General features: G+C 39.6%; 1 protein-coding gene across 1 annotated transcript in view; it reads right to left on the reverse strand.

Annotated features, from left to right (window-relative positions):
• UIMC1 (ubiquitin interaction motif containing 1) overlaps positions 1 to 21,891 on the reverse strand; it is a 103,430-nt gene that overhangs the window by 35,852 nt on the left and 45,687 nt on the right. Inside the window, exons 7-10 of the mRNA XM_054568532.1 lie at positions 19,037 to 19,101; positions 16,947 to 17,023; positions 13,148 to 13,251; positions 4,404 to 4,557 (exon numbers count right to left, since the gene is read on the reverse strand). Coding sequence (XP_054424507.1) covers positions 4,404 to 4,557; positions 13,148 to 13,251; positions 16,947 to 17,023; positions 19,037 to 19,101 — 400 coding nt within the window. The remainder of the gene's footprint in view (positions 1 to 4,403; positions 4,558 to 13,147; positions 13,252 to 16,946; positions 17,024 to 19,036; positions 19,102 to 21,891) is intronic.

Raw genomic sequence — 21,891 nt, forward strand, 5'->3', positions numbered from 1 at the left:
AACTTCTCAAACTCATTTATTTCTGGACCTCAATGCTGAGTAGGTTGTTGACTCAGACAAGTAATACCAGTTGGGTAAGCATGCTCAGTGAAATACACAAGACAGTCTCTTCCATCTGGTCACCAAATGCCCAACCCTAGAATTCTGTCAGTCACTGGAACTCTCTGCTAAAAATCAAACTAAAGAACTATGTCAAATTAAAACTGCACCTAAAATCCTAGGCCTTCAGTGCTCTTCTTGTAGAAGATGTTGATGGCCCTGGCCGGGTGGCTCAGTTCATTGGAGCATCGTCTCATACACCAAAAGGATGCAGGTTCGATTCCCACTCAGGGAGCATATCTAGGTTATAGAGTCAATTCTCCCCCTTTCTCTCTAAAAATCAATAAACATATCCGCAGGAGAGAAAAAAAAAAAAGTTAATGACCAGATTTAGGTCTTCACCTTTCATTGTATTTAAAAGACTACAATGTTATTAATAAAGAGCCTTAAAAATGATACCAAAATCTTTGACCTAGTAATTCCATTACTGTGCGTAGTAACAGCAGGTGAAAGTTCTTAAGTACTTACTATGTGGTAGGAACTGTGCTAAGCACTTTCCTTAAAATATTTCATTTAACCTCACAAAAATCAAATAAGATCATTACTATTACTTGATAGATGTATAAAGGGAAGCCTGGAAACTACCACAGGGTCATACACTCTAGTAAGCGACAGAGGTGGGACTCAATCTCAGATTGTTGGATTCCAGAGCCCATCTTTTTTACCACCACTCAAACTAGGAATATATCCTTGGGGAATAATCCCAAAATATAGCAACAACTGAAGGCATAAGAGGCTCAGTGCCATGTACATGGCAATTTGAAGCATTCTAAATACACAATGGAGGCAATTCGAGTTACAAAATATCACGTAGGCATTAAAAATATTTTTATATCTGCCCTGGTGGTATGGCTCAGTGGACTGAGTGTTGTCCTGCAAACCAAAGGGTAGTCGATTTGATTCCCAGTAATGCCATATGCCTGGGTTGCAGGCAAGGTCCCCACTTAGGGGCACCAGAGAGGCAACCACACATTGATGTTTTTCTTCCTCCCTTCCCCTCTACCTAAAAATAAATTTTAAAAAAGGATTAAAAAATATTTTTATATCTAGTAACTCATGAAGGAAATTTTATGCTATAAGTAGCAAAAGCAAGATACAAAACTTTACATATAGTCAGATCTCAACTATGTAAAAGTTATCTGCAAATGGAAAGACCTAAATTTATTATCATATAAAAAAAGATGAGTTGCAGAATAATATACATATGACATGGTCCCACTTTTGTAAATAACACCTGACTCACTTTAGGTATTCAATATTAATAACAACAATAATACCCCTTATTATTGTTGTTATTATTATTACTACTACTACAGTGATCATGTACTACTTTACAATCAGGAAAAATAATTAACAAATTTATTTAAATTATAGGTTTTGGGTGTTGGCCATGCAGTCTGGGAAGAAGGAGGGTTTCTGCAGTGTAGGCTGTAGTAAAGGATTAGGCCAGCCTGCCTGCCTGTAGAAAGGAAGAAGGACTTCCTTGCAAGACCCTGACCTGTTGCACCTGGATGTTACCTGGACTTTAGGACCTGTGCCTTCCCCCGGCCAAGATGGAGGTGTGGGTAGATACACTTTGTCTCCTTGCACAACCAAAAGAAGGACAACATATTTAAAAACAAAAAACAACAGAACTGCCAGAAAATAAAACTGTAAGGAAGCCCGACAGCCAAGGAGCTAAAAGAAGAAACATTCATCCAGACCAGTAGGCGGGGCGGAGACAGGCAAGCAGGGCAGAGAGGACGCACGGCAAGGCAGCGGCTGGGGGACACAGCAGGCAAGGCAGCGGCTGGTGGGCCAGGCGGTCCCACATTTGCTTGTGGATAAACCAGGAGTTAACAAATGGGGAGCGAGACAGACCATGCAATCCAGGGTGCAGCGTGGGGGAAAGAAAGCCTCAAAACCTATGGAGGTAAAAACCTGTGGGGGCTGCATCGTCAGGATAAACTCCCAGCCTCGCAGGACTGTTCATTGGAGGGACCCATGGGGTCCTAGAACGTACACAAACCCACCCACCCACCCAGGAATCAGCACCAGAAGGGCCTAATTTGTTTGTGAGTAGTGAGGGAGGTGACTGAAAGCCAGTTGAAAGGAGAGCAAGCAGCATTGTTCCTCTTTGGACCCCTCCCCCCCAGACAGTGTCACAATGCAGCTACCAGGGTTGCCCCGCCCTGGCAGACATCTGAGGCTCTGCCCCTCCCAAAGGAACAGGGGCACTGAGACAAAGAAATATGGCCCAAATGAAAGAACAGATCAAAGCTCCAAAAATAGAACTAAGTGATGAACAGAGAGCCAACCTATCAGACACACAGTTCAAAATACTGGTAATCAGGATGCTCACAGAAATGGTTGAAAATGGTCACAAAATGGAGGGAAAAGCAAAGGCTAAGCAAAGTGAAGTAAAGAAAAATATAGAAGGAACCAACAGTAAAGGGAAGGAAACCAGGACTCAAAGCAACGATTGGGATCAGAAGGAAGGATAAACATTCAACTGGAACAGAAAGAAGCAGCAAGAATTCAAAAAAATGAGGAGACACTTGGAACGTCTGGGACAACTTTAAACAATCCAACATCCAAATCACAGGGTGCCAGAAGGAGAAAAGGAAGAGCAAGAAACTGAAAACTTATTTGAAAAAATAATGAAGAATTTCCCCAATCTGGCCAAGGAAATAGACTTCTAAGAGATCCAGGAAGCTCAGAGAGTCCCAAACAAGTTGGACCCATGGAAGCACACGCCCAGGTACATCATAATGACATTACCCAAAATTAAAGATAAGGAGAGAATCTTTAAAAGCAACAAGAGAAAAGAAGACAGTTACCTAAAAAGGAGTTCTCCTAAGACTATCAGCTGATTTCTCAAAAGAAACCTTGCAGGCAAGAAGGGGCTGACAAGAAGTATTCAAAGTTATGAAAGACAAGGACCTACATCCAAGATTCCTCTATCCAGCAAAGCTATCATTTAGAATGGAAGGGCAGATAAAGTGCTACCCAGATATGGTCAAGGTAAAGGGGTTCATCATCACCAAGCCCTTATTATATGAAATGTTAAAGGGACTTATCTAAGAAAAAGGAGATTAAAAACTATGAACAGTAAAATGACAACAAACTCACAACTATCAACAACTGAACCTAAGAAAAACAAAAACAAAAACAAACTAAGCAAACAACTAGAACAGGAACAGAATCACAGAAATGGAGATCAGAGGGGCAGGGAAGGAGGGAGTATGGGCAGAAAGGTACAGGGAATAAGAAGCATAAATGGTAGGTACAAAATAGACAGAGGGAAGTTAAGAATAGTATAGGAAATGGGGAAGCCAAAGAACTTATATGTATGACCCATGGACATGAACTAAGGGGGGGATGCTGGGGGAAGGGGCAGTGCAGAGTGGAGGGGAATAAAAGGGAGGAAAAAAAGGGGTACAACTGTAATATCATAAGCAGTAAAATATAAAAAAATTAATTATAGGTTTTGCTATTTTCCTTATTTAAGAAATAATAAGTATATTGCTTCTGAAAAATTAAATAACATGCATCTTTCTCTCCCAAAAATATTAACTTCTAAACTACCTCACAATTTCAGATTAAATACCTCTAACTTACAGGAATCGAGTAGCACTGAGAAAAACATTGCAACAATACCAATCATCTAAATGGTTACGCTCAGCATGTTGGACCACAGACGGCTGTATAGATAGTATTATATGCAGAATTTAAAGTCACAGACAGAAAAGCAAGATCATGATGGAACTTCGAGGGCCAACATCTCACACTGCACCAGAACTGAGGATTTGGCGCACTCTTCGAGAGACAAGCAACAGCTCCAGGCTGACACAGCGGAGACATGTAGGACAGGAATCGAAATTATAAATATTTCTCAACTGCTCTCTTCAGGTAGAGAGAGAGAGAGAGAGAGAGAGAGAGAGAGAGACCGCCCCCCCCCACAAGGGACTTATTTTGAATTGAAAATGGGCAACTCTAGAACTTAGTCCCTCAAGTTCCATACAAGTCTCAAAATTTAAATATGTAAGGTGAAATGCAAACTCCACGGCACTGCAATGAATCTGGGCCTACTTATGGCAAAGAATACGTTGAAACATTAAAAGATAAAAGGTTTTTCTCTCCCCTTCTCCTCAGTTATGTGCTACATAATAACATATCTACCAAAGTAATAAAGAACATGAAAATAAAGAATTAAATAGATTCAAAAAAAGAAACACACAAGCAAAAGAAACAACTGTAACTCTGAAGAACTCTTTTTTCTGTACTGTTTGTATAGAATTAACCATCACGCAGTTAGTCCTCACCTGTATCTTGCCCCACCAGCCCACTGCAGTACATGGCATGTCGCTCAATCTTCGTGGATGGGAAGTCTTGGTCACATAGTGGGCAGGACACCCTGGTACTGGATGAGAAGGTGGAAATAGGAATTTCCTCCTCAGCATCTTTCCTGTCACCAACCTGAAGAATACGACAAGCAGCAATTGTTAACAGCTCTACTTTATAAAATAATTTTCCCCCCAAAGCACTACAAGAAACTATCCTCACGTCATTTACTCTCAAAGAGACAATTCCAGTCAGTTTGCAAATTTAGGACTGAAGACTGAGAGCTACAACAACACAGTTAATAGTTATTCGGTGCCTGCCCACATGCGCCAAGTACTCTGCATGTAACTTTCATTTAATCCTCATAGCAATCTAACAAAGGTATTAACAAACCTGTTTTTACACACGAGAAAAGCTTGTCCAAAAGAGTAAAGCAACCTGTTTAAAGTTACAAAACAAGTAAGTGACAGAGCTCCAAATCCTGAGGGTGCTCCCATCACACCGCAAGGCACTGTTCTTGGTCAGCACACTGTGCCTGCTGGGTTTCAACAGCCTGCACAGCAACATCATCTTAATGAGGCTTTTTCAATCTCATGAAAGAACTGTGATCTTGTACTTGAGACACATACAAGGAGTTAGAAAACAAAAGAGCTCTAAGCAAAAGCAGGACAACTAAAACTTAAGAATCTAGGTCTCAGCTCACACCAGTGAGACATACCACCTCTTACGTTTTGTTTATGACTTTTGGATTGAAAGAGGAAATAAAACTAGGGCCCAAATATTTAAGGAGTCCAAAGAAAAGTCATTAAGACCATTCTGCCAAAGCCATTCTTATACCTTATCTCTCTTGTTCCTCTCGTCGTTTTATAGTCATCATTTTTCCAACACTTGCTGGTGTCTCTCAGAGGCAGTTTTATTTTGCCTTTACAGGTCAAAACTGAGGACTCTGCAGTGATTAATTCAACAGTATGCATGAGCACTGCAGCACTCCTGCCTAACACTTCTTCAAAGGACAGCATGTCCTATCCAATCAATGTGAAACTGTCCTGCATAGTCACTGCTTCTGTTTGAGAGCAAGGAGCACCTGGGCTGTCATTATGCTTTACTACAGGGAAAAATAAACCAGCTTCTGCTGCAAGAAAACAGGACCAAACTACAATGGGCAGATAATCTGAGCTCTGAGCCTAGTGGGTTTTGGGACGGTTTTTTGTCTCTCACATTTAGGTCATCCCTAAAATCTGCTGCTTGTGAATGTGACCAGAAGAAAGGGAAACAGGCCATTTAAATACCAAATCAAATGGTTTCTACAATTGCCAGAAAATGTTGTTTTCAACACATGTGCCTTGTACTTTTTAAGAAGACATACTCTGAAAGGGAAAACAAGAAAGATGAGAAAGGGACTATCAGTGGCTGAGTTCCTACACTGTGCCAGGCTTGGCCAAGCATTTTCCATATCTATCCCTCACAACCACCCAACTAGTAAAGGTATGACTAGCTCCAGGATTCCAGAAGAGGAGACTGAGGCTTGGAAAGGCAAAGAAACCTACTGATCACAAAGTCAATAAGTAGGCAATCTAGACTCAAGGCCTCTGTGGCATCGACCCTTCAGTATTTCCACTCCACCACGAGGGTAGCAAAAGCAAAAGGCATCTCCTCCCACGTTGTTTCTGGAAGCTGGCTCTGCCACGTATTGGGAGACTATATGGTTCTACTATTCTTCTCCAGGTGAGGGGATCTACAAGTTCTAGGTGTTACTTATTCTAAGCTTAGTCACTGAACTTCTTACCTATCCAGGTTCCTCTGTTCATAAATTTTACAATGGAAAATCATCTTGTGCATGCAAGGCCATTTGAGCAAAGGGAAAAGAAAATCAAATATATCCAATAATTTGCAAGTAGTCAAGTTACTGAAAGTTAGTGTCGACTGTGCCACTAACTTTAGTTACTTGGCCTTCTAAAATTCACTAAGTGCAGAAATATTGTATAACATGAATGTCACAGTGTTCACACCCAGCACTAAACTCCAGCTCTATAAAATGCAGAAAATGTACCTTCAACTATTAATGTATTTAAGAGGGAGCAGTATGTCTATTACTGTCTTATCGTGAAGACAAGATCACTTCCAATCACACTCATAGGTAGCCCAGAAGGTTTCTGAACATTTTTGTATTAAAATAAGATTTTTTTCCTCAACACCATTAAAATGGTCTACTTAAATATCAAATCAAATGGAGGAACCTCAAGAAAAATACAAGCAAAGCAATTTTTATTAGGACCATGCACTCAGGGATGAAGCCTCTGCAGAACTGCTTATGCTTTTTAAAAAATACTATACAGTCATTTCTCAAAAGGAGCAGCTGGACACCAAATCTTGATCTCTTAAAGGTCTCTTACCTTAGAGTCTCAAAAGAAACTTCACCTCGAGAAATGGACCCAGTGAAAATAAAAGTGCATCCTACAAACCACCACCCGCATTGCTCCCCCCCAGTCTGCTGTGTAACTAAGAAAGCTGTCTGCTTAGCTACTCTCCCTTTGACCATGGATCCCTTAACACAATTTACTTAAAAACCAACGGACTAAACCAACTATCTGATTATGAATAATGTCCATTAACTCTTCTGAAAACTGATTATGTGAGATTCCACCTAAGGGAAACTCTTGTAAGGTAAAGATATTCAGAAAACAGTATTTCCAAAGGAACCTGACCAAGGCAGGAAATCAAATCAAGAGGAACTACAGTTCTGCCACAGGTATTCCAAATACTCAAATACTGTCAAATAAGTCTCTGTCACTAGTAAGGCATTATCACTGAACAGCTACAATATATCGCAAAGCAGAAAAATAATTACTGGTTCCACATGCATACATATACTTCTGCCAGATCTCTACTATAGTCTTCATCTAATTTAATCTTCAGAAAAACCCAGTGACTATCTCCATTTTATATATGAGAAACTGAAATTCAGAAAAGCATTCCTCTTCTGCGCTCTCCTAATGCCCTAGGTATCTATCATTGTATTTCTCAGACCACAGTACAATGTTCTGTTTATATGTCTGTCTCTTCCCTTAGCAGGACTCTCTGAAAACAGGGACTATTTTTTTCTTACTTAATTTTATATCTCAAGAGTATAAAATAATGACTATTATCAAGTATACTAATGATAAATATCTGCTAAATAAAAGACTAAAATGACTGATTAAATAATTTGTGCAGCCCTGGCCAGTGTGGCTCAGAAAGTTGGAGCACTGTCCTGTAACCAGAAGGTTACAGATTTGATTCCTCGTCAGGGCACACACCTAGGCTACAGGTTCAATCCCTGCTCTGGGCATGTATGGGAAGCAACCAGTTAATGTTTCCTTCTCTCCCTTCCTCTCTCTCAAAGCAGTGGGGAAAAAAAAAATGTTCTCGGTGGGGATGAAAAAAAAAGATAATTTGTGCAAGGTCACGAAGTTAAGTGGTGGGATTGGTATTCAAAGTCATGTCTTCTAATTTCAATGCTGAAGCTACACTTGCACTATACCATACCACTTAGCAATATACAAGATATCTTAGGACAAATGATCCTATACACAGATTCCAAGGGCAAGAATCGACACTCATTACACTATCTTTGTGTACATAAAATGTACAGATTCTATCTTTCTAATAAGTGACTTATAACTCCTTAGTGATTACTCAATGACTTAAACACTACAGTATCTCTAATTTCTTTTCATGGAAACTTTTAAGACTACAGACATCCACCGATATCAGCAAACAACAACTCAAAAGCAGGACATTCAATGTGAGAAAAACCACACCATCCCATCCATTTGATGTGCAGTGGTGCAGATGTATACACTATAAATTCTAAACAGGGTTCATGCTCTTTACCCCAAACAAAGACCAGTCTCCTTCGCAGTCATGGATGGGTAAAAATCAAGGTGTGATTAACTAAGGGCTCGCAGGGCTTCTTCGACACATTAAGATGTCTGTGTCAATAACACTCTGTTCCCCCCATCTCCTCCATTTAGAAGGTTCTTGTCCCTCCTTAGGAAAAGGACCTGGGGCCATTTTGACATTATCTCGGGATCTTTTCTATCACCACTGGCATCAGGGATTCTTGGCCTGCCAGCTGTGACAGGTCAGGCTCCAGGGAACCAAGCAGTGTCCATGATTCATGAAAGAAGAATTTCTACCCAGTTTCCTGCAGTGCAGAAAATAGGGAGGGGGTCTAACTTCAACAGCAAAAACTATTTTTAAAAAACCTAGAATATAAAAAGGAGTAAGAATGAATACCTTTTAAGGTCCCCAAAGCAAGATTATATAAACAAACATAACCAAAATCTTTATTTCCACAGAAATATTAGTTTAACTCTCAGGCTGTTTTCACAACAACAGATTTTAAAAACTTTAAGTTCTTTTAAAAAAATTCTTCCCCTGGCTAGTGTGGCTCAGTGGACTGAGCACTGGTCTGTGAACCACAAGGTTACTGGGTCAATTCCCAGTCACCGGGCACATATCCCCAGTCGGGGGCATACAAGAGGCAACCACTCCATGTTTCTCTCCTTCCCCTCTCTCTAAAAATAAATAAATAAAATATTTAAAAAATAATTCTTGTCTTGTAATTAAATGTTTTATCAGACTCAAATATGAAAAATAAACATTGAGAATCTTCATCACAAGCATGAATTTGGCTTCGGGTCAAGATGGCAGTGTAGGTAAACATGGTACTTACCTCCGCCCACAACTGTATCAAAATTATAACTAAAGAACAAGCATCATTCAAAACCACCTGAAATCTAGCTGAACAAAAATCCTACAACTAGCCATACAAAAAAGAAGCCACAGGAAGACTGGTAGGAAGGGCAGAGATGCAGAACAGGCTACTCCCACACCCACGTGTAACAGATAAAAATCGGTAGGGATATCTCAGCTGTGGATATCTCACCTGAGGAGTGAGGGGTCCAGCCCCACACCAGGCCCCCAAGCCCAAGGTTCTAGTGCTGGGAAGAGAACTCCCCACAACTTCTGGCTGTAAAAATTAGCAGGAATTGAGGCTGAGTGAGACGGTAGGCTCTAGAGTCCCAGGCAGTTCCTCTTAAAGGGCCCACACACACACTCACTCCGACACACTCCCTCTGAGCTCTAGCACTGGGATAGCAGCTCGAAAGGCACCAGGACCTATGGAGAAAAACTGAAATGTCAGGCATCAGGGCAAGAGCTGAGGGGCAACTTTTTTCCAGACAGAAGTGCTTGCAGAAGCTGCTGTTTCTTTTCTGAGAACCCCCCACCAGAGAGCTGGCAGGCGAGTACCATATCTGGGCCTCCATTGACCCTGTTTGCTCCACCCTGGTGCCTCCCTGACCCTGCCACCCAACTTGCAGGCCCACCCAAGCTGTTTCCAATGTCTTTTACATACAAATGGCCTGTCTTTGCTCACACTTCAGACTTTCCTATAATCTCTCAAACAAGCAGCATGTGGCCTCACTAAGGGAGTCCTGTAGCTCTCACTAAGTGGTCCCAGGCCTGGCACTAGCAGCCGCCGCCCTTGATTCATGGCTTAGACTCTCCTAGGCACCTTCAGGCCCAGCACAAGTAGCAGGCAGCTGCAGATGCTCTGCAGCTCAAACTGGGTGGCCCTGGGCACAACACACAGAGTGGCTGACCTTGGCCTGCAACTCCCTGGAGGCCCCAGTTACAGGGCACCAGGTAGACAGCATCAGACCATGTCAAAACAGTGCCCAACAACCTCCACAAGGACACACTCCAGGGACAGACTCACTGGGAACCAGAGCCCGGCAGAAGTCAGTCCTGCTCTGTGGGGCAGCTCCTGCACAGCTGATCCTCCACAGTGGTTGCAGCCAGTCCTTGCAGGGGACTGGCCTGGGAGTAAATCCCTCCTACTGACATGCCAACAGCAATCAAGGCTCAACTACAAGAGGAGGACGTACACAGTCCACACGTGGGGAAAAGGAGGCCTGCAGTTGGGGTGCCCAGCTTTGGTGGTCAGGGAAGGCTGTGCTACGTCACAGGACACCGACTACAACAGGCCACTCTACCAAGCCTGGGAGATGAAGCAGCTCTACCTAATACATAGAAACAAATGCAAGGAACCTGCTAAAATGAGACAAACATGTCTAAAATGAAAAGACTAGGACAAAACTCCAGAAAAAGAACTAAACAAAACAGAGACAATCTACTAGACGCAGAGTTCAAAACACCAGCTACAAGCATGCTCAGTGAACTCAGGGGAAGAGTAGTTGAACTTAGAGAAAACTTCAACAGCATAAAAAAAGGACATGGAAACCATAAAAAAGAACCAGTCAGAAATGAAGAACACACTAACTGAAACAAAGAATAATTTACAGGGAATTAACAGTAGGGTTGGTGAAGCCAAGAATCAAATTTGGAGTATTAGGAAACAAAACACACCCAATCAGGAAGCCAAAACCCCCCCCCTCCAAAAATTAGGATAGTATTAGGAGACTCTGGGACAACTTCAAGCATACCAACATTCACATCAAGGGGGTGTCAGGAGAAAGTGAGCAAGGAATTGAAGACCTATTTGAAAAAATGACAGAAAACTTCCCTAACCTGGTGAAGAAGGTAGACAAAGACCAGGAAGCACAGAGTCCCAAACAAGATAAACCCAAACCACACCAAGACACATCATGATTAAAATGCAAAAGATTAAAGACAGAGAGAGAATCTTAAAAGCAGCAAGAGAAAAGCAGTTAGTTACCTACAAGGTAGCTTTCATAAGACTGTTGGCTGATTTCTCAAAAGAAACTTTGCAGGCTAGAAAGGACTGGCAAGAAATATTCATAGTGATTAAAAAAAAAAAAAACAATGAACCATAACCAAGATTACTCTACCCAGCAAAACTATCATTTAGAATGGAAGGAGAGATAAAGTGCATCCCAGACAAGAAAAAGCTAAAAAAGTTCATCACCATCAAACCAATATTACATGAACTATTAAATTTAAGAAGAAGAAAAAAAATTAAAAATATGAACAATAAAATGGTAATAAATACATATCAACAAATGAATCCAAAAAAACAAAACAAAATAAATGAACAAGCAGAACAGAAACAGACTCATAGATACAGAAAATATTTTGACAGTTGCCAGCTGGGAGAGAGGGTAGGGAGGGAAGGATGAAAAAGGTGAAGAGATTAAGAAGTACAAATTGGTAGTTACAGCATAGTCAAGGGGATGTAAAGTACAGCACAGGGAATATAACCGATAGTATTCTAACAGCTATGTATGGTGTCGGACAGGTACTAAGCTTATCAGGATGACACGAAGTAAGTTATTTTTTTTTCCTATTCTTTTTTTTTTCTTTTTCACAAACCCTGTGTCAAGGGCTGACTTTCAATAGACGGCAGCAAGGGAGCTGCTCTGCTACATACAAAACTCTGACTCACCTAGTCAGTTATATCAATGTCTAATCATTGCGGTGTCCACCTGAAATTAATGTCAACTGTAACTGAAAAATTAAAGTGATTTAAATTCTAAAAAAAGAACTATAAACTTGTATCAATCAGGTTTAAAATTAATGCCAGATATGTGAAATTAGGAAATATAATACTACAAATAGAGATTTGCCTATTTTATCACACTGCTGTTCTGACTTTGCATTTCTAATCACATCTAGAAATTAGGGCTGCAAGTTAGTTATAATATATAAGGGCTGTCCAGGAAAAGTCCAGCCATTGTTAATATAACAAGAACGGTTTGTGTGGTAGTGATATAACCTGGCAGCGAAGGGAAGAGGACTGGAATGCATATGTGTGAACAATGACGATGTCACTGTACTAGTCAGCGGGGGCTGTAGGTGGTGTTGAGTGAGCATGTGTACTGTGTGGCTGTCTCATTAAAAACTGAGTGAGTAGAACAACTCTGCATCAAATTTTGCATTACGTTTAAAAGTTCCTCCATGGAAACTATTGGATGATTCAGAAGGGCACACTATGGGCAACTGGTGATTGGCAGCTTCATCACAACAATGTGCCTGCTCATGCCTCATATCTCAGGCAGAGTTTTTTGGTGAAACATCCAATCACCCAGGTAATTCGGCCTGCCCACAGCCCAGATTTGCACCCTGCAACTTCTGGCTATTCCCAAAGCTAAAATCGCCTTTGAAAGGAAAAAGATCAGATAATCAATCACATTCAGGAAAATACAACAACGCAGTTGATGGCAAATGGGAGAACTGTGTGAGGTCCCAAGGTGCCTACTTTGAAGGGGACTGAGGCATCACTATGTCCTATGTACAATGTTTCCTGCACCTTCTTCAATAAATGCCTCTATTTTTCATATTACATGACTGGATATCTTCTGAACAGACCTCACAAATATAGTGACTATTTCCAAGATTGTTCATCTCTATTACTCATCAGTATATAATGGAAAATACTCCAGAATTACAGACAAATCTGTGTTTCAATTCTAACTCTACCAGTATTAGCAGTTTGAATTAAAATAAATTACTTAAACATCTTAAGCCTCAAATCCCCCCATCTGTAATAAAAATAATAAAGCATATTAAAATACTTAGGAAACATTAACTACTGTTATTTTTAGAAACATGCTGAACTTAACTGTAAGAATCCCTGAGATAAATGTCCCAAAAGCTACAATTCCGTCACCTAAATTTTTTCAACCAAGGTCAATGTAACATGAGACAGAGGACTATCAATAGAAAGAAAACATTAACAAATGTTAGAGAGAATATTTACCTCCTTATCTGCCATTATTATTCTCACTTCATCCAGGGACTCTCTGCTACCTGGAGAGACTTCTCTTTCAAGGTCAAAAGTTTCAGGGGAACTTAGCTGTGTCTCTGTAATTAAAAAAATATAAATCTCATTAATTTTCATTTTGTATTTTCACTGTTGAAAAAACAAACACCTGCCCTGGCTGGTGTGGCTCAGCAGACTGAGTGCCAGTTTGTGAACCAAAAGGTTGCTGGTTTGATTCCCAGTCAGGGCACATTGCCTGGGTTGCAGGCCAGGTCCCCAGTTTGGGACATGAGAGAGGCAACCAGTCGATGTATTTCTTGCACATCAGCATTTCTCTCCCTCTTTTTCTCCCTTCCTTCCCATCTCTCTAAAAACAAATAAAATCTTATTTAAAAAACCTATTTCTCCTAAAGTTTAGGGTATGATAATACTGTGGCAGCCATCGTATCAATCCTGTTTATTTCTTTTTAAAGCTTTATTGAGTCATAAATTATGTAGAGAATTAACCAATTTTCAGTATATAATTTGGTGAGTTTTGACAAGTACATACAACTTATACATGTATCATTTATACCATGTAATTAACCACCATGATCAAGATATAAAATATTTTAACACCCCAAAAAGTTGTCCCTTTCTAGCACCCCAAAAGTGTACCCCATTGCAGTCAATCCTCTCCCTCTTGGCTCCCTGCAATGACCAATCTACTTTATGTTGTCACTGTCTTGCCTTTTCTAGAATGTCATACAGTGTCACCTTTTGTATCTGACCTTTTCCATTTAGTTTAGTGTGTCTGAGAGGCATCCATGGTGTTACACGTGTCAGTAGTTTATCCCTTTTTACTGCTGAGTAGTATTCTACTATATGGATATATCAGTTTGTTTATCCATTCATCGATTGATCCACTTCGCTTTTAGTTTTAAAATATACTTACTTTGACAGAAAAGAAAACCCCTGCCAATGTTAGTTCTGGGGTTAAAGGGATGATTAGAGATGACAAAAATTTGGAAGCAGAAATAGAAAATATATTCTCAAAAAAACATGCCTTTCTTTAATATATCCTTTAAGCAGCATCTATTCATTCACCATTAATTCAACGAATATTTATCCAACAAGTTCCAGGCACTTTGCAGGCTACTAGAAATACAGAGATGAAAGATGGGGTCCCTCACTGTCGCAGTTCAGCGACCAGCATACTATGCAGCTCAGGGACCAAACTCAACCAGCTGCCTAGTTTTATTAATAGAACTTTATTGGAATAGAGCCATATTCATTCTTCATTGTACTGTCTATGGTTACTTATATGTTAAAATGGCAAAGCTGAGTAGTTTCAACAGAGACTGTATGGCCCACAATGCCCAAATATTTATTATTTAGTCTTTTATAGAAAAGTTGCCAATGTCTGGTCGAGACTCCTATCTCTTAATTTAACAAAAGGGCAGTAACTATATTTCAAAGGACAATAAATCTAGAAAAGAAATTTATCTCAGAACACAAATCCAGTAAGTCCTGTTATCTACACTGTACACACTATACATCTAACTGGTACTTCTGTGCTTCTCAAATACAATGAATGGTCAATGATGGGTAAATAAAGTACCTGTAACATACTGAGGTATCTCCTGAATCATCAAAGAAGGACTAAATACATTTCTAGTGTTAAATATATTTTAGTAAATCATATTTTTTTTGAAAATTGGATCTATACACACACAATTTTACCAATTTATTGGAACAGGATTATAGTGCATAAATTGCAAAATCTTTGTCAAGATTCTCTAAGAGATATTAATTACCAAAGGAGACACTGAATCTATCAAAAATAACACCTGCTCACTGCTTGCTCTACCATAACAATAAAAAGACTCTAATTAAGCTTTCTGCAAAGGGTGGAATGTTCAACTGTAAACACAACTTAAAAGGGCATTAGCTCCTTAGAAATAAACAATGCTGGTATCATATACAATGTGGACATAGAGCTATAATCCTGCTTCTTGAATGAACTGATTAACTCTAAAAGAATGCTGTAATTTTGAATACCAGACCCCTGGAACTGTCAAAAATATGTAAAATAAAATAGGTAAGACAAACTACTACACTCAATCTGTGTTTCACTCATTTAGAACAAAGTTTTCAGACAATTTAAATATACAGCTTTTAAGTCATATATTTAGAAGAATAATGTATTTAGGGACTCAGGGGCCCGGCTCCATGGAGAAGGAATTATACTCTCTGAGCAAAAGGAATAGGTTATGAAAACTTTCTGCCATCTCATTTAGAAGTGGTTGTGTCCACAAACAGTTGGGCTTAATTAGCAGGCTAATGACGAGCCATGATCTAAAAGCTATCTAACCTCAGTCATAAGGGCTTGCTTTTTCCTCTCTCATTAACTAGAGCTTTCAAGATTATTGTATGCGCAGGTTCCTCCAGCGAGATCCCAGGGTGCCATCACATGCCTCAACCTAAACAGACGGCCTGAGTGACTCTGAGCCAAGTGGCACAAGTCAGAAGCCCCACAAAGGGGGAGTGGGGGGCAAAGCTTTCTTTTCAAAAAGACAACAGAGTATTCCCAAGTGCTCCTGCCAAAACTGGAGCACTTGATAGTGAGGTCTCTGAGTAAGCAGCAATCCAAATACATTTCAAAGGAATTAAGAAACCATTTTCAATGAATATGAACACAGTTAAACTTTAAAATGAGTAAAGAAAGACCTTAATGATATGCTGTCAAATATTTTAAAATATTTACAGGACTTAAGAGTTGTTTTCTAACTTTGACTTCTTTCAAGTCTTTTCCACAGAAACTCAAACTTAGTTTATACTAGTCTCTCTGACCCTAATAGGTTATATAAGACCTAGGAGAAAACTAGATATGATTTATGATAATATTTGTACAATGCTTGCTGCCCGAGTTTAAACATTAATAGGAAATCCCTCAATCTCATATGAATGAGGTTACTGATAAATATAATGGGTTCCACTTTTAAGAAAAGCCAAAAGAAACCAAAAAAACAAAAAACAAGCTAAAACAAATTGCTAAGAAAGTAGTGCTTCATATTACAAAATAATTTTTCACTGTACAGAATGATTCAACCCAAGAGTTCTCTTATATCATGGGTATCTTAGTTCATCTAAAATTATTTGTATATCAACACCTACGCATATGCATCTTTGGATGAACAGCTCTCATAGCTAAAGAAGGTGCACATGTCTTTTCATCTCTACAATGAACAAAAAGCAAAGTACAGAACTTAACCAGGTTAAGTATCTTGTCTGATATTAAAATATAAGTCAAAGACAGAACTGTGCACCAAATTCAATTTCTTGACTCCCTATGCAATAAGATCTTGTGAATGGCAATGTAAAAGTAACTAGTAAAAGCCTCTGAGAAAAATCTGCTCAGTAACAGGCAGATTTAAGGACAGCCCAAATTTGAGAATCCATAAACCAAAACATAAAGTCCTCCTGGCTCTGAATGTGCAATTAAGTGCTATTCCTGATGCTTTGCTGCTCTCTCTGATGAGGTTGTTCAGCAGATAAGACAAAGGAGCCATGTTAATTTCAAAACTCAAATATCTCTAAAAGAAAAGGTCGAGAATCATATCCAATGTCCATTAATAAAAAGTGTGTGTGTGGTATATACATATGTATGTGTGTGGTGATACATACACACACACATATCAACACACATCAATCACACATAAACTCCCTGGGAGTGGGATGGAAAAGTCAGACAAATTAATAGTCATGAAGACAGCTAGGGATCAGAAATTCAGTAAAAGCACAGTGGGTTACTTACCAGGACACACAGTGATTTCCTCTGCAGAACTCTCTGGCAGAAGGACTAAGCTTCTCTTACTGACCAAAGCAGTAATGCTGAAAAAGAACCAAACCCCACGTGATTCCCAGGCAAACACATCAGAACACAGCACCTAAAGCAATGGTGAGTCATTCACAAAGCCACAGGTAATCTGATACCTGCTGTCCAATACCTCAAGAGCACAACAGGGAAGGCAAGGAGTCAGCAGTGAAAACTCAAGGCCAGAAATAGGGGAAATAAACATGCTTACAACTTTGGTTCCTGTGAAATCACTGAATGAAAAGAACCCCCTTTTGTAGTCTTCACAAAGGAAAGTTGAAGGGTAAGGACTATCTATTAATAGCACAGAAGACAAAAACTCCATTCCAGTATAAGGATGTCAAAGATGTTTCAGACCCCATATCAGCCTTCTGAAGGCTAGAGATTGGTAAACTCATAAAAGAAAATATGGAGATTCTCCTGACAACACACTAGTTTCTCCTGTACCTGCAGTTAAATTTCCTCTTTATCTCAAGATGTGGTTTTGTAGGCAACACAAGAAAGATACAATTCCAATTTGCCCTACAGCAAAAGTCTGCCCACAGAAATTGAATACCTCTTCTGAGAAAAACGTAATTATGAATGGCTCCCCTCATCCGACCTTCTGGTTTACCCTGTCTGTCCATGGAGTGCAATCTCTTCCTGACACAGGAACGCATGGCTGAGAGATCTGAGCGAGCCCCCTCGTGCTTCATAGAGCTTTACGATTAGTTTGATCAAGTATGCAAGAGGACACAAATCCTCACATCAAGCAAGAACCACAGAGAAGAGAAAATAACCACCACTGATTCATGATAAATAACTAAATCCTGATAGGAAACCACAAGTGATTTCTCTGTCTAAATAAAACATTTCATAGCATTTGTTATAAACCCAAGCCAGACACAGTTTACTCTGCATGTAACATTAGGGCTCTATTCAAAGGGTCCATCACAAAACAATTTGCTGACATTTATAAAATGGGCTAATCAATTTGAAGTCAAACCACATTGCCTGCAATTCCAGCTCTCTCCTGGTGACAAAGCGTATAATCATTTATTAAAACCTTCATCTGCTCTGCACAAGGCTCACTACAACAAAGCAGAAAGGTCTGCAGAAAGCAGAAGGCCCACTCCAGTTAAAACCATTTCTGAAACTGTCTTAACAGCAAAAGGCTCAAACCAGAGTCATATTCTTCAGCTCAGGAAGAAATACCTAGTACTATTAACCAAAAACCTAAGAACACCAACTAAATTACAACAAATGGCAACTGGGCCTGAACTTCCATATGGAAGATGAAGGTCACTCAACACAAGGAGATGAAGCCTTGAGTAACCCCTGAAGGTCAACTACCAGATAAAGGGAAAAGTAACTGGAAGCCTGGTCCAGTTAATATTAGAGTTTATAACCAATCAACTACTATATACTAAAGTAAGAAGACCTAAGAAAGTAACCCCATTAATCAATCAGTGAGAATAATTAAGGAGGTAATACAAGCACTGCCATTTAAGGAAAAGATGAGATACAATCAAATGATAAGTGGCATAAGACAGGGAGCAAAAGTGGTACAGGTTCTGTGTGGCCTAAACAATATTAAGCCTTCAAAGAGGAGGAAAGTCTTAAGAGCAGACTTAAAAGATGTATATGGTTTAGATACGCAGGCAAAATAAGCATGACGAGAGGGAACTACGGGGCTAGGAGGACTAGAAGATCATAAAGAAATCAGTTTAGAGTCTTTATACTGGCCTAGGAAGCTAGCATAGTTAGTTAAAAGAGTAGCAGGATATAGGCATTTTTCAGAAAGTGTAAATGGGATTTGTACCAGATGGCTGGACTGGACAAGAAAAACCAAGATTTCTTCCACCCAAATATTCTATGCTTCTATGGGATTCATACATAAGAACTGGGAGAAGATATCTCCTAGTCTGCGCTTATAAAAGAACTAAAAGATCCTTGGCAAGCTGTCCCCCTACGCTCAGCCATGTGGTTCACCTATCTTATTCTGGCACCATCAGAGGAGAATTCAGACCCATAACAACATGTAATCTTGCCTTTGTGAGGCAGGTACAGAGTTTCCTTCTTCAGAGGTTTCCTCAGCAAATAGCCCTTGGGAAGACTGCAAAGAAATACATAACATCTATTAAACATACAAGCAGAGATGAACTATTTTCTTTCTTTAAAAAAAAATTAATTGATCAACATTACCATTCAGCAGTTAGCAATAATACATTTTAGCACTGGCTGGTGTGGCTCAGTGGATTGAGTGCCGGCCTGCAAACCAAAGGGTTACTGGTTCGATTCCCAGTCAGGGCACATGCCCCAGGGCCCCAGTCGGGGGCGCACAAGAGGCAACCACACATTGCTCTTTTTTTTTCTCCCTCTCTTCCCCTCTCTCTAAAAATAAATAAGATCTAAACAAATTTTTTTTAAGGAATAACATTTTACAATGTCAATAAGCTTCCATAAAAAGAGCGTATCTTGCAGAATCAAAAGACTAAGATTTAAATCATGGGTGAATCTTCTATTAACGTTGGAATCTTGGTTCAGTCACATCTGAATCTGTTTTCTCATCTTAAAATGGGTATTCAGAATTGCCTCACAGAGCGCTGTGAAAATTAAACAAGGTAAGATATGGGATGCACTTTGTGCATGCAAGATACAAGTATAATTCTTGAGTCAAATGAATTATGATTTCAGAAAAGCAGCTATAAAACTTTTGTTGTGGGAGCAGGAGATAAGAGAGAAAAGTCCAGTTTTCAGAGGAGATACTAAGTTGGGAAAAACATTGCAATCCTTGAGAGAAGTCTCTCTGGGCACAACTGAGTCATAACATAAAACATCCCAAAAGGAAGGTTATAAAAATTCCTTTCACTCGTCCTGGCCAGGTGGCTCAGTTAGTTGGAGCGTTGTCCCATACATCAAAGGTTGTGGGTTCGATCCCTGGTCGGGGTGTGCATGAGAGGCAACTGATCAATGTTTCTCTTTCTCTCTCCCTTCCTCTCTAAAAGTCAGTAAGAACAAATCCAAGGGTGAGGATTTTTTAAAAGAGATTCCTTTTATTAGAAATCTGCCACAACAGTTTTGAAATCTGCGAAATCTTTTAAGAAATCTTTTAGGAACTAGATAAGGAAAAGACTGTTTTCTCTGATTAGTGGTAAAGTTGGTGCAATGTCAACTCATTAAATGTATGTACACAAAAGAGCATAGGAAAAGCAGCTACTGATGACTTAGGGGGACTTCTAAGGAAGTGCCTGGCCTGTAAGGCTTCTTCCAATAGATGTAAAGCTACTTGCTTAAGTTTACAGGGTATTATAAATACCCTAAACAAGTCAGGCACCCCTCCGCCACTCAGATAAGTGATGAAAGATACTAAAAAACAGGAATCCCTTCAGTCAAAGGGAAGATAAAGCTGTACAACGATCAGGAATGCAGCCGTTATGAAAAATAAGAGTTGAGCTCTGACTTGTGTGGCTCGGTGGGTTGGGCATCGTCCCACAGACCAAAGGATCACTGGTTCCATTTCTGAGCAGTGCAGACACCTGGGTGGTGGGCCAGGCCCCTGGTGAGGGGCGTGCAAGAGACAGCCAATTGATGTTTTTCTCCCTTTCTCCCTCCCTTCCCCTCTAAGAATAAATAAAATATTTTTTTAAGCAAAAATAAGGGTTAAACAAAACTGCCAAAAGTACTAAAATACAACAACAATAAATACTTCACCTATCCGTTTGAACTCAGTAGTTAACAAAACTGCTTCATTCTTGAAATCTCAAAAAAAAAAAAAAAAAGTAAATACTGACACCTAGTGTCCATTTAACAGAATTTTACCCTCTTAGAATGATTTGTTGACCAAGCCCTGGGCTTCGCAATCAATCAAGGCAGTAAATTACAAGATACCTCCACTCCTACCTCAGGGAAAAGCCTTTCTACCTGTCCCACAGTAAGTTTTTTTAAAAGGATTACTGTATACCTATTATATGCCAGGTCTATGATAATCACTTACATGCATTATCTCCTTTAATCCTCCCAAGAAATTTGAGGAAAATTATTAAATTACTTTAGAAATGAGGACGTGAAAGTTTGACAGGTTAAATAATTTGCCCCAAACCACAGGTTTTGTCAAAAATGGAACTGGGACTTAACTTCAAAAACGCATGCTCTACCCACTATTGTTGTTTACTCATATGACCTTCTCCCCAACCATTTTAACATATCCCAAGCATGTCTTCATTTCAATAAATTCATTTTTAATTTCTAAACTTATACCTCAATAGAAGTAATCTGAAGACTGGGTAAAGTGAGGTCCTTCCAGAAAAGGAGAATAATGTAGTAAAACAAGCAAACAAAATGCAATTTGAATACCCAAATTTACTCAAGGTGGATGGGGAAGAATAACAGCAATGTAACTTTAACTAAGGGAACTGTGGCCTAATCAAGACATAGCACTCTGCCTGAAAAAATATGTTAATGAGAACATGACAGTTTACAAAAAACTACGGCCTGGGAAGCGAAAGTGAACAGACACATCATCTGGTCACCACAGAAATGTCCTCAGCTCTCAGGCACTGGTAGCTTATCAAGTCTTTCAACAGACTAGTTGAATCATCCCTTTAAATTTCCATTTTGTGATTACTATTTCAGCTTTCCATACACCTCATCCTACAGGGAGATACAGTAGATGATGGACTTGAGTATTCCAGTCACTACAAATGTCTCTCTTCCATAATAACTTAAAAAACTGTCATCTGGTGTACATGTTGGCTTGAAGTTTGGTTAGTCAAAGTCAGTTCTCACAGCCCCACACAATTCGATCGTTTCTGGGAAACAAATTCCAGTATATGAACTAAAAAATTAAAGATCAGACACTGAAAATTAAGGACCACATTAATATACTACCCCTCTCCTTCCTTGC

Source organism: Pteronotus mesoamericanus, unplaced genomic scaffold (genome assembly GCF_021234165.1).
Source record: "Pteronotus mesoamericanus isolate MK-2021 breed Mesoamerican mustached bat unplaced genomic scaffold, CSHL_Meso_final contig_2, whole genome shotgun sequence".
Classification (NCBI taxonomy): domain Eukaryota; kingdom Metazoa; phylum Chordata; class Mammalia; order Chiroptera; family Mormoopidae; genus Pteronotus; species Pteronotus mesoamericanus.